Genomic DNA, 16,367 nt, shown 5'->3' with positions numbered 1-16,367 from the left:
TTGATGTATTTGAGGAGCGCGGCGTAGGCTGCGTCGGGAAGGTTGGCCAAGAGCTTGACCGTAACCTTGTCGCGCCCGGGTGCAGTGCCCCGCTTCATTTTGCTTAAGGCTGCCCGGAGGTCGTGGAGTTGGAACGGCTTGTCCAGCTCCGTGTTCTCTTCGCCTGCATACGAGTACGCCGCCTGCCGGGGGTCCCTAGTGGTGCACACGTATCGATCCCTGAGCGTGTGCGCTAGCTGTTTTGTCGTTCCTTTAAAGTTGTGCAAGGCCCTATGTAATTGACGTTGGGTTTCCGTGCCTGTTTGTATTGGATCGATGAGAGCGCGGAACAGGCGGCACGTGTTGTGGCCAGACATCTGGCGAGCAGCCGCGTTTCACCGGTCCACCCAGTTAGTGTCGGCTAGCTGAGTAGCATATTCCGCTGCCTGTTGTGTGAGTTCGAGGATGCGGTTTTTTTATGCGAAGCATACTACTTTAGCTACCACTTCAGCCCTTCACCGTGGTTATGCGCCTCCAAATCACGTGATACATGACGTCACACCACGTGACACGATGACGTCACGACAGTGGAGAAACAAGGTGATCCTAGGTCTTGACCTCACGAAGGCCTTCGACAACGTCCGACACGAGGCGGTGCTCAGAGGTCTGGAGGAGGTAAACGTGGGTAAGAGAACATACGAGTACATCAAGGACTTTCTCCAAGGGAGGAAGGCGGTGATTAAATTCCACGACGCAGAGTCCCTCGCCATAAGGCTGGGCAGCAAAGGCACCCCGCAAGGCGCCGTACTGTCCCCCTTCTTATTCAACATAGCGATGAGAGGTCTCCCGGCCATGCTGAACAAGATCCCTGATCTAAAATTCAGCATGTACGCGGACGACATAAACATGTGGATGAATAACGGAAGCGACGCGGAAATTGAGTGGAGTCTTCAAAGGGCAGCAGACGTAGTGGTGAAGTACGCGGCCGAAAGAGGCCTGGCGTGCTCACCGCAGAAGTCGGAGCTCTTCGTGTACAATAGCGACAGCAGGAACAAGAGAGACGTAGAAATTAAAGTGGTGGTGGGAGGCCTGGAGGTGCCCAGGGTCGAGGAAATGAGGATCCTAGGCATGTTTATCAACAAGAAAGGCAACAACACCAATACCATAAAGAAATTAGCCACATATGCAGACCAAGTGGTAGGCATATTCAGGAGGGTAGCGGTAAAAGGGCGAGGACTAAAAGAAAGGAATCTCCTGAGAATGTCGCAGGCGTACGTAATAAGTCGGATCTGTTATGCGACGCCGTACCTAAACATGAACAAGGCAGAAATAGAGAAGGTAGACAGAATATTGAGGAAATGCGCCAAGCGAGCTCTGGGACTTCCGATATCTACGTCGACGGAGCGGCTTGAAAAAATGGGGGTACACAACAGATGGGTTGAGCTGGCAGAGGGGGTGAGAATATCCCAATTAGAACGGCTCGGGCAGTCTGAAACGGGCAGGACAATACTCGAATGGGTAGGAATCCGGCCAGAAAGTAGCACGCACAAGATGGTAAACATCCCGGCGGGAATCAGGGCCAAGATATGCGTCCCACCTATGCCGCGGAACATGCACCCCGTGTATAACAAGGAAAGGCGAGAACATAGGGCTAAGGCCTACGAGAGGAAGATGAAGGAGCGACCGGCAGACCAGGTGGCGTACGTAGACGCGGCGTGCGGACAGCACGGGGCGGCTGTATCCGCTGTGGTCGACGGGGCAGGAGTAAAAACGGTAGCGGCTTCGAGCCGCACGAGAGATGCCAATGCGGCGGAAGAGTTGGCGATAGCGCTCGCTTGCGTCGGTACCAAGGCCACGACGATTTTAAGTGACAGCAAAACTGCAGTAAGAAACTTCGCGAAAGGAAGAATCTCGGAAGAGGCCAAACACGTCCTCGAGGCGAGGCCAATAGAACGTAACATAGAGATAATATGGATCCCAGCGCATGAGTCTATTGCAGGAAATGAGGCTGCACACGAGCTTGCCCGAGCTCTCTATCACCGGGCGGCCGCAGAGCAGCCCTCCCGCATAGACATGAAAGATAGCCTAATTTCATACCACGAGATCACGGAACATTATAAGCTGAGCAGGAGGGTCTATCCACCGCCCGACCGTTCCCTCGCAAAAGAGGAGGCAATTGCGTGGAGAAGATTGCAAGGGGGGAATCATATAAGCCCCTTCTGGGTATACATAACAATCTCCAAAGAGGAGAAAGACCAATATTGTATAACGTGCGGGGAGAGGGGCAATCTCGACCATGTCATATGGGAATGTGCTGGAAGCCCGGGCGCCGGTCAAAATATAGAAGATAGAGAAGCCTGGGAGACCTTGCTGCGGAGCGAGGACCCCGCTAAGCAGCAACAAGCCATCCGCCTGGCGGCTGAGGCCGTGAAGAGACAATGTGTCTTTACCAGACCTTAGTTTGCGAGGCTCCTAAGTAGGGCTCCCTTAGGCCTGCGTGCCGGGGGGTCCAAAAAGGAGTCTCATTTCGGTGGAAATAAACGTTTTGATGATGATTATGACGGGGACCCACCTCGCGCCGACGCTGTGGTTGTGCGCCTCCAAATCACGTGACTCGATGATGCCACACCACGTGACACGATGACGTCACGGCAGTGGAGAAACGGGGGCCCACCTCGCGCCGTCGCTGTGGTTGTGCGCCTTCAAATCACGTGATACTTGACGTCACACCACGTGACACGATGACGTCACGAGAGTGGAGAAATGGGGGCCCACCTCGCGCCGTCGCTGTGGTTGTGCGCCTCCAAATTACGCGACACGATGATGCTTCGCATTCTCCAGGCTTAACCAAGTTAAGCCTCAGCCATTTTTTTTGCATGTATTGGTGAGGCGCTGCGCTTTTGCTTTCGCAACCTACCAGGCTTAACCGAAGCTAAGCCCCAGCCAATTTTTTCTTTACGAAAGGAAACGCTGCATTATTTGACCCACTTGCTGCTGGACATCTTAATGGTAGCGTGAGAGAAAGGGAGAAGGTTAGAGTGAAAGAAGAGTGCAAGAGGTGTCGTATTGGACGGCTCCAGAATCATTTTGGCGACCTGAGGATCTTTAACGTGGACTGACACCGCACACTGGCGAGGGAAAACGAGGTTGTTGCGACGCGTGTCTGTTCATTCAATCTTTCCTCTCACATCTTGTAACTCTCCTCTGTCTGCTCGTTGCAGCGATTGTGGTTCAGCTCGAGCCAGTGGGCAGGCCTGTGCACTTTTCATCCTTCCATCAGTCGCAACTACAACGCAACAGCGACACAGCAGAATGGCACCTTCGACGGGTCGCCTCCATCGAAACGCGGCCGCCCTGGTCGGGTTCCAACCCGGGGGCTCTGCATCTGCAGCCGAGTGCCCTAACCAATGAGCCACCACGGAGGGTAAAAGTCAATAATCCCACCGAGGAGTGAGGCAGTTACTGAACCTCTCATTTCCTCAAGAACTATTTTTATTGCGAAAGCAATACTGCGCTAGGTTTTGAGCCCTCAGCGTCGTCCCGGCGGATCCAAGTTTGACCTTTAGCTCGTCCTCAGTTGTGACGTCACGCCAGAGGGAGAGAAAACTGGGGCCCAACTGAGCTCGTCGCTGCTGTCCCAGCGGATCCACGCCGCGCCGCGCAGCGGTGAAGACGTCACGCCAGACGGAGAGAAAACTGGGGCCCCAGCTCGGCTCGTCGCTGCTGTCCCAGCAGAACCACGCCAGCGGATCCAAGCCAGCGGATCCAAGCTTTACAAAGACCACCACCAAGACACTCCCCCAGCCAAACCAGGCGCAGCAAGGGCTATTGCTTTCGCAACTTACGGGGCTTAACCAAGCTAAGCCTCTGCCAATTTTTGTTTTCTGCTGTGCGTTTTCGGGTTTGTCGATGTTATTGGGTGGAGTAGCAACCCAACTGGGGCGTGCCGGTGATGGTGTTTTTTGGGAGAACAGTAAGAGCAGAACATCGGGGGAGGCCTTTCTTACAACCGCATCTGACTAAACTTTCGTGGCGACTTGGGGACACTGCAGATGACGTTAGATGTGACGTCGGCTTATCCAGACTATAGCCGTGTTGTGTGACTCGAGAGTCGGCGTCTGCAGCGACGTGAGTGTCGATCAATAGACGCAGCAGCTTCTTGGTGAGTGGAATTGTCTTTCACCATCTTCTTCAGCATTTGTATCTCGTTCTAGTCTCCATTTAGCAAATGTCCTCCTGGTGCTCGTTTCTGTAAAGAGCACTCACTTGTCCAATCTTGTTGCATTTTTGGCACGGAACAGGCCTGGGAACATACAGACGGACAGGATGACTTACATAGCCCACTCTAAAGTTGTGATCGGAAAAAGTCAGTTTCAATATCTAACTTTGCACATTTCGAGCGGCGGAAACCATGAACGTCGACGATCCGGCCCGTAGAATTGATTAGTGTCCGGTGGTCACTGTCACTTATTTCTGGGTTGACATCCGTAGGACTCAAAGCTGACAAGCTAACTAAAACAGAGTATACACGGAGAAAGAACACAAGACTGGGGGGTTGACGATAGGAAGTAGGATCTTCTAAAGCAGTCAAAGGGAAATGAAAAAGCGAAAGGAAAAAAATGACTGGGGTTCAACGTGGCTTGAAACTAGTTATATGATCCAAAACTCTGTTAAGCACGGCCTCCACTGTCTCAAATCAAATGTCAAGGGTCAGGGTCAATGTCGAAGGTCAAGGTCAGGTGTCCAATGGCCATAGTCATATGATCACGTGGTCATACTACCATAGCTTGGGCCATCCCACCACGCATATAAGTATAAAAAATTCAGGGGGGCACTTTGCTGACCTAAAGTGTGGTGAGGCGAAAGCCTTAAGCGCGGTGTTGCTGCTTGTGTCACTGATGTGTAGTTAAGATGTTATGCTTCGCTTCTAAGAGAGGAGCACGACAGCGTCTTGCAAAGCTGCCAGGGAGTCCACACAGCGCCATCGCCCGTTCGGCTGTAGGCCTTGCTCGTCGGTAAATTGGTTTATTAGGGAAAAAAATGTATCTGTCTCGCATGTCTCGGTGGACACCTTAACCTCGCCGTAACAAGAAGGGAGGAAGATGGAAGTGAACGAAGACACCGTATTCACTATACTCCGTTTCATACATAGCTGTCAACGCTGCCAAAGGTACGAAAGTAGTCCTCTGCAAAAAAACAAGGAAAATGTATCCGTCCGCCTCGCGTCGTGGCTGAGTGGTACGAAGCGCGCCTGTGTGTTCATTTTACAAGATGCCAAGGTTCGACTCCCGGCTTTTGCTGTTTTTTTTTTCATTTCTTTTTTATTTTTATTAAAATAATCATTAGGTAGAAAGTCGAAACTGTCAAACTCTAATGCCTACCTTGAAAAACACAGCGCTCTTTACTTGCTTCGAAGGGAAAGGGCAGTGTAGTCTATTGGCGACGGACGTGATTGCGAAGTGCTTTTCTCGGGCAATGAGCGACTTTTTAGCATGCGGCACACAAGGTGATCTTATTCCAGTAGAGAGACCTTCTTTCTTGAACCTCGCAACTGTCCGACGGCTCACCCCGGTCACCTCACCCACAGTTTCGAGAACATCACGCGCAGTCTTCTCCGGGAAGCGCTTCCTTACGCTACAGTAAACGTTGACAATCACCTGCTTGCAGTCTTTCGAAATTTTCGGAGGCTTCAGCTTGGAGAATATGCGAGCAGGAGATGTTTTTAAAGCCGCAGTGGACGAAGAAAACAAGCGAGTAGGAGATAGCGGTGCCATTTTCGCATACTCGGAAACCGAAAGACGAAAGCAGACGAAATCGCCGGCCGGCCTAGCTGCGAAAACCTGATACAGGAGGAGCCGAAAAAAACCCAGAAAACTAAGGCACTCTGTTTTGAAGAACATTAAAGAAAAAGCAATCTTTTTGCAAAATAAAACACCATTATCATTATACTGCAATATTAACCAACAATAACTTTAATTTTGAGTTCATTACTCTTTTCACTTTCGACGCACTACATTACGATGCGGACGAGGAGCGCGAACAGGCGCCGTAGCCTTGGCTACGTTGACAGCTATGTATGAAACGGAGTATAGACGCTAATTTGTTCATTCCAAACTATCAAGCTGGCATGGCGGGGGGGGGGGGAGGGGGGGGGGGAGGGGGGGGGGTAGCGTGCTCGTCTCGCACTCCGGAGACCCTGGTTCGATTCCCCAACTCAACGAATTTCCTACTCGGTTTTGCTTATTTATCTGGTCGAACTGCAAAGGTTGATTAGGCTAATTGGTTAACTATTATTACTCAACTGTTCATTAATTTTCATTAAATTATCATACAATGCCTTAAATCGCGTTCCGATATCATTCAAATTCCATCGATTAAGTATCGATTAACTAATGATTGGCATATGCCCATATAATGCGCGTAACCGATACGCGGACACATCTGCCGACACGGCTGCTAACGACACTATGCGGCATTAAAGGCTTTCACGTTAAAAAGTGTGGTTTGGAACTGTTCGGAAGTAAAATTTTTGCTCAGCATAGCATTCTTCACTTCTCCTTCGTATTCGTACGCAAGCGCTCCTTTTCTCAGAATAGTCTCTGTACAGGATCCACAGCCCACTTCGAAACCTCCACGCTTTTCTGTGCAAACTGAAGCATTCATGGACGGAGCCATTATTCAGTCGTCTGCAACGATTTGGTTCCGGCCATGGTGTAAGAATATATTTAAGTGCTGACATTGCACCCAGCGGCGCGACCAGATAGTGTTTGCTCCTCCTTGCGCTTCTTTCGAATGCGGACAGATGGCGCCAGACAACGGGGTCTTGTCTCTTCGCCGTGTTGCGGCGGCCGTAACGCAAGTGTTGCGTGATTGTTCGGTGCCGCGGCGTCTATAGGCGCATTGTTAAGTTCGGCAAGGCGCAGGAGAATCGAAAATGCTGACCTGAAAATGTTGATCTCAATTATACTGGGCCATGAAAACCTTCATCGAGCATTCTAGGGTGCTGAAAATTATGTGGCTGCATATTTGCTATAAAGATTACTGGCATGTCTTCGTTCCCGGCGTGTCTTTTGCCTTCATGCCACTATGTTTTGTGGGACCAAATTTTACAGCGAGTGGGAAATGGCCACGAGATCACCGAAGGAAAGTAAATGCTCCGCTGCCACGGCATGTCGCATCTAGTGCGTCTTTGTAGAGGCTTCTTGAAAAATTGGCTTCCTCCACACAGAAACAGGCAGCCCAGACCCCTATTAGTAGCTTCAATTATTTCATTCGATTACCTCATGACCTCCAGAATTTTAAGCACGAGGATACCTAATGACCAGGAAGCTCGACTACTAAGTCGGAGAACTAGGGTTGAATGCCGGTTGCGGCGGCCTCAAAACAACGCGAAAGGTGCCCGTGTGCTGTGTGGTGTGAAGGATTCGATGTGGTCTAAATTTGGAGCCTTCCAGTGCGCCATCTATTAATACCCATTTGTCGCTTCCGGAAGTATAAACGGCATAATTGGCATTTGTTTGTTCAATTGAGGCCTGAATAGTCATTCTGTGCAACAAACAAAGGTATAACTACAAGTATGCCCCTTCTATTTATTTATTTATTTATTTATACAAATACCTCACAGGTTCCACACTTGGAACATTGTTTGAGTGGAGGGGTTAGAATATTTAGCAGACGAAAGATGGTACAAAGTGGAAAGAACAAAAGTAAACAATATTAAATACATTGGACTGCAAACAATTATTACACCGTACTTGAAGAAAACCGTAATATATTGACACAGAGGGAAAAAACAGCAAACAAATAGCGGCATTCTTGATTCATATTGCAGCGAAGAAGCACAAACACACGCGAAGGAACACGCAAAAAACACGGACGAACACGGACGTGTTCCTTCTGCGTGCGTTTGTGCTTCTTCGCTGCAATATGAATCAAGAATGTTACCAACTTGCCCAAAAACGTGTTTTACTCAAATAGCGGCACTGCATGGATTTGACTACACATACGAACACAATAGCACAATGTACAATATCATGGATGCATGAAGGTGGTAAATTCGTTTTTGAACATTAATGGGTCACGTATGGTAGTAATGCAATCCGGAAGGCCATTCCAACACTTGATAGCACGTGGCAAAGCAGAAGAATTAAACGCGAGTGTTCGGCCGAATAGACGTTGGAAGCTAAGATTATTATTTAGGCGACCTGAAGTGCGCATTCGGCGTGTCAGTGGCAGTGTGGACGCGTGACGACTGTATATCAGTTTCTGTAGTAAGCAAAGAAGTGCGATATCCCTACGTGTCTGTAAACTTGTTAGCGATAAAGATAACTTGATGCTTGTTACGCTGGAATGACGGTTGTAGTCGTGAGAAATAAAACGCGCTGCACGGTTCTGAATTGCTTCGAGGGAATGAATTAAATAAGCCTGATGTGGTGACCAGATAGCTGATGCATATTCTAGTTGGGGACGGACAAATGTTAAGTATGCTAGCTTGCGGGTAGAAACAGGTGCGCTATGAAGATTTCTTTTCAGGTAGCCAAGCGTGCGCGATGCTTTGGCAGTTATGTATTGATTATGTTCCGCCCAAGAAAGATTAGAAATCAGATAAACGCCAAGGTAAATACCTTGGCGTTTATCTGATTTCTAATCTTTCTTCAGGAAGACGTGCGGGATAGCGTGACACTGTTAAGGGAATAAGTGAAGAGCGAGTTTGAATGCTTCCGGCTAACTATCATAATTTTACATTTGTCAGTATTAAGTGTAATTTGCCGTGATGGGCACCAGTTAGTTACGCATTCAAGGTCCCGCTGAAGAATTGCATGGTCAGTGGTTGAGCGGGATTTGGCGATAAATTATGCAGTCATCGGCGAACAGTCGGACTGATGATATAAGATGCGATGGCAGGTCATTTATGAAAATTGAAAATAATAAGGGACCGAGAACACTTCCCTGAGGGACGCCAGAAGTGACGTCACTAAGGGGTGATGAAAAGTTGTTTGTTACCGTGAACTGCTTTCGCAAAGATATGAAGTTCCGGATCCAGGAGACAGTTAGCGAGTCTAAATTAAGCGACGATATTTTAGCTATAAGGCGACAATGGGCAACACGGTCAAACGCTCTGGAAAAGTCAATGAATATGCAGTCAGTCTGGTAGTTTTCATCCATGTTCTTGAATAAATCACTAGTTAGTGTAATTAGTTGTGTATCACAGGAAAACCCTTTTCTGAATCCGTGCTGGCGTGGGAAAAAGAAATCGTTGTTCTCGAGATGGCTCGCGATGTTAGATGCAACGATGTGTTCAAGTAGCTTACATGGAATACTCGTTAGTGATATGGGGCGGTAGTTACTAACAGTGTTTTTGTCGCCAGATTTGTAAACAGGGATTATTTTGCCAATATTCCAGTCATAGAGAGATATGATTGCGTATTTTCGCTAGATTATGCACAAAGCACAATAAACCACAACTCGCTGGGCTACTTTTGTGTAGTCTAGAGGCATGACCATGACAGCAACCTTGATCACTGCAAGCGTCTATTTGGACGACGCACTAAGTAATGAAACCTCCACCATCTAGGTTGAACTCAGCTTGGCCTGTTTCTTTTTTTCTTGAGACTGCTGATGGTGATGCTGACGTAATAGTGGAGATGTGCGATTACTTCTTCCTTGTGATCAGTACATGGGAAAGTCACCGTGTAGGAATCAATCACCCCGTGTATGGTGTCCCAGTACACTGTGTTGCAGTCAGCATATTCAACAAAAAACCACTCTGTTTGCTTCAGAAGATAAAATATGTTCAGGTTAGGATGAGTAAGACATCGCGTGGTCTTCACATTTGTGAGAGCTGCTTCAGAAAAAGAGTTAATTTTGACGCTGAAGGCCGATAAGCAAGTAGAGCAACTTGGGGGCTTTATGGACCCTGCTCCGCAGCGGCCCCGCGTCGCTGCGGTCGGCGCATGTACTAAAGGGCGAACAAGATCTGTGCGCGCTCTCCGCTGCGGCGGGCAGTCAGTGTCAGCACCTAAATTATTCTTACACCATCGTTCCGGCGAACTAAAGGCACGTTTCCTTCAGCTGTGATATATATATGCCTTTGCATCATCCCAGGGATTCAATTGAGCGCCCCTGCCCCTCAGCTACTGATTACTTACGACCTCTTGTCACAGCAACCATATGCTGAACCTGCATTCAGTCCTTGTGCGCCGTGATCAGTCGAACAGTACACCAGCTCTGCAATCTTGCGTCCACGCCGGAAGGTAGCCACACGATACGACGGGGGTCACGCCGCGAAGCTTTGTTGCCTTTACCTATCTCTACAGGACTCCGGCTCAAGGAAGCACAGCTCTGCTCTTGTGGCCTTTAATAGGTAAGTCCCAAACTAATCGGCAGCACACAGACTGCGCTATGAACATGGCTGAAAGGGGGGAAATCAGATACTTCCATTGAGATTATTGTCCTTTCATTGATCGAATAATTGAATACCGCATTTTGTGGTACGCTCAGTCCATTTATTTGGCGAGCTGGTTCAGAGAAGGAAGTGGGTGACAACAGCTGATTATACCGACAGAATTGCTTAGGAAGTGGCTATAGCAAGGAAAAAGACGCGAATATTAAGGACACATCGACTAGCAGCAATAAGTCTATCACGGCGTCGTGCTGATAGAAGAGAGCTGATATATTGTGCTGAAAGCAAGGTTAATAGATGCGCACCACAGAAATCTGAGCCGAAAGAATGATGGCTGTGCGAAACTCAAATACAATATAGGCATTCACATTAAGTTGATTAAGGAGCTTCCGCAGCCATCATTTCGCTGGCTAGTGGAGGCTGGACTTCGCACTCGTTCATTTGATTTCATTTATTTCATGTACTGAAAGGACATGAGGGGGCGAGAGATACATTTCCCCAAAAGTTAATCCGCTTTGTTTCCGGCCGCTCCGTTCGTGGGATTCACTGTGCTCACGTGATGCACACAGATAAGGCCAGCATGAAAGATAATGCGGAAATGCCCCCCCCCCCTCCACACACACACACACACACAGCGCCAGAGGAGGCACCTAATCTTCGCCTCAAGGGTATGAGTCGATAGAGTAATTAGTTTTCCCCCAACGTGCGGAATTCTACATTCTGGACTCGAAGTCATAGATTGCTGGAGCTGGTTGTACCACTTCTGGCACCGCGGTGGAGCGATTAAGCGGTGGGATTCGAACCAATCACTTCCCGCAATCGAGGGTGTAGCGTAAGCCACTTGGTCTAACACCGCCGTTCATCCTCTCCTTTCTTACGCTATTCTCCCCTAAATGTTGAGCAACGAATTCTCCCTCTAAAGTTTTGCACCCGTAGTACCCTTCGGCACTTTTTCCTTCTCTCCCACTTTTTCTCTCTGCCTTCTCCCTTAAGAGATGAGAGGAGGATACCCTTTCTGCCACCTGCCTCCATTGACAGGCGGCAGGTGGCGCTGCGGACGCCAGCGACGACGCCTGCAACTACTGCGCAAAGCTGAAGAAAGAGCTAATTAGAGATAGCTCTCTAAAATGGTATAATGCGCCTAATCAAGCATTCAGGCAGGATGCTGAGCAGCGACAAGTGGGCGCTTTCTAAAATAAATTGGTAAATTGGTAAATTGATTTTTGAGGAAAGGAAATGGCGCAGTATCTGTCTCACATATCTCGGCGGACACCTGAACCGCGCCGTAAGGGAAGGGAGGAAGTTGGGAGTGAAAGAAGAAAGAGAGCAAGATGGTTTAGTTTGGTTTGGTTTATGGGGTTTAACGTCCCAAAGCGACTAAGGCTATGAGAGACGCCGTAGTGGAGGGCTCCGGAAATTTCGACCACCTGGGGTTCTTTAACGTGCACTGACATTGCACAGTACACGGGCCTCTAGAATTTCTCCTCCAAAGAAATTCAACCGCCGCGGCCGGGATCGAACCCGCGTCTTTCGGGTCAGTAGCCGAGCACCATAACCACTGAGCCACCACGGCGGCTGAAGAGAGAAAGAGGTGGCGTAGTGGAGGCCTCCGGAATAATTTCGACCACCTGGGGATCTTTAGCATGCACTGACATCACACAGCACACGGGTAAAATTGGTAAATTCGTTTGTGAGGAAAGGAAATGGCGTAGTATCTGTCTCGCATATCTCGGCGGACACCTAAACCGCTCTGTAAGGGAAGGGAGGAAGGTAGGAGCGAAAGAACTCATCGCGATTTCTGCATATACACGAAAGCGCGATGAGGCACCCGTGTGCTGCGCGTTGTCAGTGCATGTTAAAGAACCCCAGGTGGTCGAAATTTCCGGAGCCCTCCACTACGGCGTCTCTCATAGCCTGTGTTGGTTTGGGACGACAAACCCCATTAAACCGAGCCAAATAAACCAAACCGGTGCTCGAATGCTGAGCCAGAAGGGGCAGGTTCGATCCCGGCCACGGCGATTGCACTTCGATGGAAGCGAAATGCTAGAGGCACCTGTACTTTGCGATGTGAGCGCACGGTAAAGAACCCAGGGCGGTCGAGATTATCCGGAGCCCTCCACCTTAGCCTGAGTCGCTTTGAGACGTTAAAGCCCATAAAGGTAGACCTACACCATTCGCGCTTAGCGGAAGGTGTCGCCTGACGCGCTACATTCTCAAGTGGGACGGTCATGGGACCCTCTCTTATGTTTCTTATTTCTTATCTGTTATCACTTAACTCTTATCTCCCTTATCTTTTTTAACTCCCTGCCCTCCTTGTGGTAGACTCCCTGGTGTTGCTCTGCCGTGTGCTATTCTTTTGCCATTAGTATGTACAGGTGAAAAGCAACCTTTACCTCCCGATTCTTGGCCTATCCCCCAGTGTGGGTATGTGCCATCTGTTCAAAGGCTAGCAACAACAATAAATGTTTCACTGCCCTCGGAAGGCCTAAGAAGTCGAAAGCCCATAACTTCTTCTTGCTGTCATACAAGTTAGAAATTTTCGCATCTTTTTAGCCCTGGAATAGCGGCAACCGACCATTGCGGATGGACGCATCTGACCGCATAAAAGCACTTGCGCTAAAGCTAAATAAAGTTATCCTATCCTATCCTATTCTACTCAAAACTTGGCACTCCAGTGCAAATCATTGCGGTTGTTCCGAGCAAGCCTGTGCATCTAGTAACATAATCACTTCGCTACTTACAGCATGTATAAAGTGATAATTTCCGCGAGTGGCGTTTCAGCTGACTTGCGGATTTTGTTTGTGTTGATCGTTATTTTCAACATTTTGGTTAATTTTAGCTACTTATTTAGGTGCCCTTCAACATGGTACTAAGACGGCAGTGGGGGAAGACAGTAAATTAGATGTTTTGTGTTCTCGACGGCCTCGTAGGCAATCAATTTTTGTGGATTAATGATATAGCCACAGATAAGAGCACGGTCTTATTGCCGTAGTTATTGTTATCGGGATCCTCACTATAAAGAGACAGCTGAGAGTGAGTTCATGTTTCTTTACGAAAGGTCTCATTTATTGTGTAACGAGCACAGAGCACCGTATCATCTACCTGCCCCATACACTGTGCTGATTAAACAATTTTGACAAAGCGCTGTGTATTGTGACGTAGTCTAGACGCCGTATGCGCGTTAATTTAGGTATGAAAGCATGGATACAAAATTTGAAAGCTTCGGGTTTCTCTGTGCAGCTAGGGGTAGTGCCGACTTGCGCGTAAATATCGTTCTTTGTTCTTTAACAGTTCGATTACGGCGAAACAACGGCTCGCTTCCTTGAGCTATGAGATATTCATAGCTTTATATCACTCCTATTCAGTTCCATTGCGCTTGCCTTTCGGCTAGTGACTACTTGTGCCTAGCTGAAAGTCAAAAGCACTAGAATTGAACAGGGGTAATGCAAAGCTATGAGACATTCGTAGCTTTTTATCACTCCTGTTCGGTTTCATTGGGTTTGACTTTTAGCTAGTGATTACTTATGGCGTCTGTCATGGCAACCATATGTTGGTCAAATGTTTAGGGGAATCCCCCAAGGTGGAATAAATTTGTAATAAGGGAGTAATTACTCATTGGCACCCACCCAAGCGCAGCCATACGGCTACAAATGACTCCCTTATTACAAATTTACTCCACCTTGGGGGATTCCCCTAAACATTTTACCAACACACTTCCCACTTCGAGTTATTGTTCAATTCGCTCTCGCCCGACCATAAGCTTGCCGTCCCGGTTAGCTCAGTTGGTAGAGCGACTGCTTCGGTGAAGCGGTGGTCCCGGGTTCGAACCCCGGACCACAGGATGAACTTTTCTTTAACTAGGAAGTTTCTGAGAAAGCTGTATCGCTTTTCTTTGCAGCCGTTAGGCTGCGCTTGGGTGGATGCGAATGAGTAATTACTCCCTTATGGCAACCATATGCAGAACCTGAACAGGGGTCTTGCCTGTTGTCATCAATCGAACAGCCCACAAGTGCGCCGTATTTGCCCCGGCGCTCCATTCTTTCGTAGCCGCCAGAAAGTAGCCACACGATAAGACGTGCTTCGAGTGAACACCTGATAAAATTTGTTGCCCTTGCTTATCTTTACAGGACTTTTACACAAGCAAGCCCAGCGCTTCCCTACCGGTCTTTAATAGGTGAGTCTTGAAACAACGCGAAGCAAATATGCTGGAAAGATTAGCATGGCTTGAAATTATGGAAGTTATGTGTACAGATAGGTGTCATTAATACAGTTGAAGACTTCAGATCGCATTTGCTAGCTTGATCAGTTCGTGTTATTTGATCGGCTTGTTTAGAGCCCGAAGTGGAGTGCCGATTGCATCTTACCGAACAAAAACTTCGAGATCACTGGGGCGACTCGCATTGGAGCAATGCGAAAGCAAAACGTCCACGTACTATATCGACCTCCGTGGCTTTTCCCACGACCATGTACTATACCGACGTCCATGGCTATTTTGACGTCTAAGTGCATTTTTTCGCGTTTTTTTCACCTTTAATTAAACAACTAATTAAACTTCACCAGCCAAATTTTTCCCATGGCACCATTTTCTCACGCGCTATCTGTCACAATCACACTTTGACAAATTTATCTTCAGGAGGATGAGGAGAAGGAAATGCAGGGAGGTTAACCGGAAGAATAATCGGTTTGCTGCACTACACGGGGGGAAGGAGGTGAGGAGATAAAAAAAAGAAAGAGAAAGAAGAGCAGCAGAAAATTGACGTCAGCCCGCAGATGGCACATGCAGGGCTATCAGCAATACCGATTAAGAATGAGTATTGGTTGGTGAAAGCTACACCAAGCGAGAGGCGACACAGCAAAGTTTCTTCTCGTCGAGGTAGGCCTGATGGAAGCCGGAGCTTCATATCTGGGTCCAAGGTTTTTAAACGTGAATTGCAGAATTACCCGGAATTCCACGCGGCAAGCGTGTTGTTCCGCGCAAGTGCGCGAAGCCTGCCCGCTGCGTCTGATCTCGAAAGAGGGATCGACACAAAATCGCCGTCGTCGTGAGCAGTTCGCGCGACCTCATCCGCGCGGTGATTGCCTGCTATGCCGCTGTACCCCGGTAGCCATTGGTAGATAATGTCATGTCCTTTATTGATGGCATAGTGATGTAGTTGTCGAATTTCTGCGACCAGTTGTTCATGGGCTCCACGGCGAAGAGCAGCTTGTAAGCCTTGGAATTTACCTTCAGAGAACGACGTAATCGCACGGACAAAAATTGCGCACACTTTTTGCTGACGTAACGGAGCCTTATGACGCTTTCGCCTTAAAAAATGCAGGTCTTCTCATCATTTGCACACTGCAGCAAGCAGAAGAAAGACATTACTCGTCAGCGGCTCATTTCCTAAACTTACCATACTTAACGGGAGCGAGACCTCTCCGATCACAGTGCTGCAAACGAAATGTTTTTTGTACATAATGGGTGTCCCAAAAATGACTGATGGATTTTGAAATTCAATAAAAAAAAGACGGAATGAGATAGAATTGTATTGTATGCGGCCTTACGCTTAGAAAATCAGGGAATTTTATCCCTTCAAATTTCAAATTTAGTTAACATTTTCACCAACAGGTGGCGGGTATTTTCTTTGGAAACTGCGCCTCGTTTCAACAAAACTGTGTTCCAGGTAGTGGAACTCTAACACAATAAATACCCCCTGTTCAACGGAATAAACCAGTTTGGTAAAGCGGAACTGCAATCTCAATAGCACACGCTATCAGCTTGATGGCGAACTTCGGAATGACGAGCTCAAATATGCTCCGTTTTAGCTATACCTGTTCCAGATCGACTGCAGCGCCACGTGTTGGTGGAATTGTAAACTAAATTTGAATTTTGAAGGGATAAAATTCCATGATTTTCGAAGCATAACGCCGCAAACAATACAATTCTTCCTCATTCAGTCTTTGTTTTTATTGATTTTCAAAATCCATCAGTCATTTCTGGGACAAC

At 48.0% G+C, this 16,367-nt stretch overlaps 2 protein-coding genes across 2 annotated transcripts in view; both read left to right on the top strand.

The window, feature by feature from the left end:
• The window catches only part of LOC149366979 (flap endonuclease GEN homolog 1-like), an 84,784-nt gene extending 70,225 nt beyond the window's left edge, over positions 1 to 14,559 (top strand). The window contains exon 5 of the mRNA XM_089572442.1: positions 14,509 to 14,559. Coding sequence (XP_089428568.1) covers positions 14,509 to 14,559 — 51 coding nt within the window. The remainder of the gene's footprint in view (positions 1 to 14,508) is intronic.
• LOC149366980 (uncharacterized) lies at positions 736 to 2,439 on the top strand. Its single transcript, XM_089566234.1, has one exon. It carries the CDS (start codon positions 814 to 816, stop codon positions 2,437 to 2,439), a length of 1,626 nt encoding a protein of 541 aa, XP_089422360.1. The 5' UTR covers positions 736 to 813.
• Positions 14,560 to 16,367: the final 1,808 nt, after the last annotated feature.

This window comes from Amblyomma mixtum, chromosome 1 (assembly GCF_055824585.1).
Source record: "Amblyomma mixtum isolate Tamu chromosome 1, ASM5582458v1, whole genome shotgun sequence".
NCBI lineage: Eukaryota > Metazoa > Arthropoda > Arachnida > Ixodida > Ixodidae > Amblyomma > Amblyomma mixtum.
Note: the sequence above shows the minus strand (reverse complement) of the source record. Positions and strands in the feature narration are given on the sequence as shown.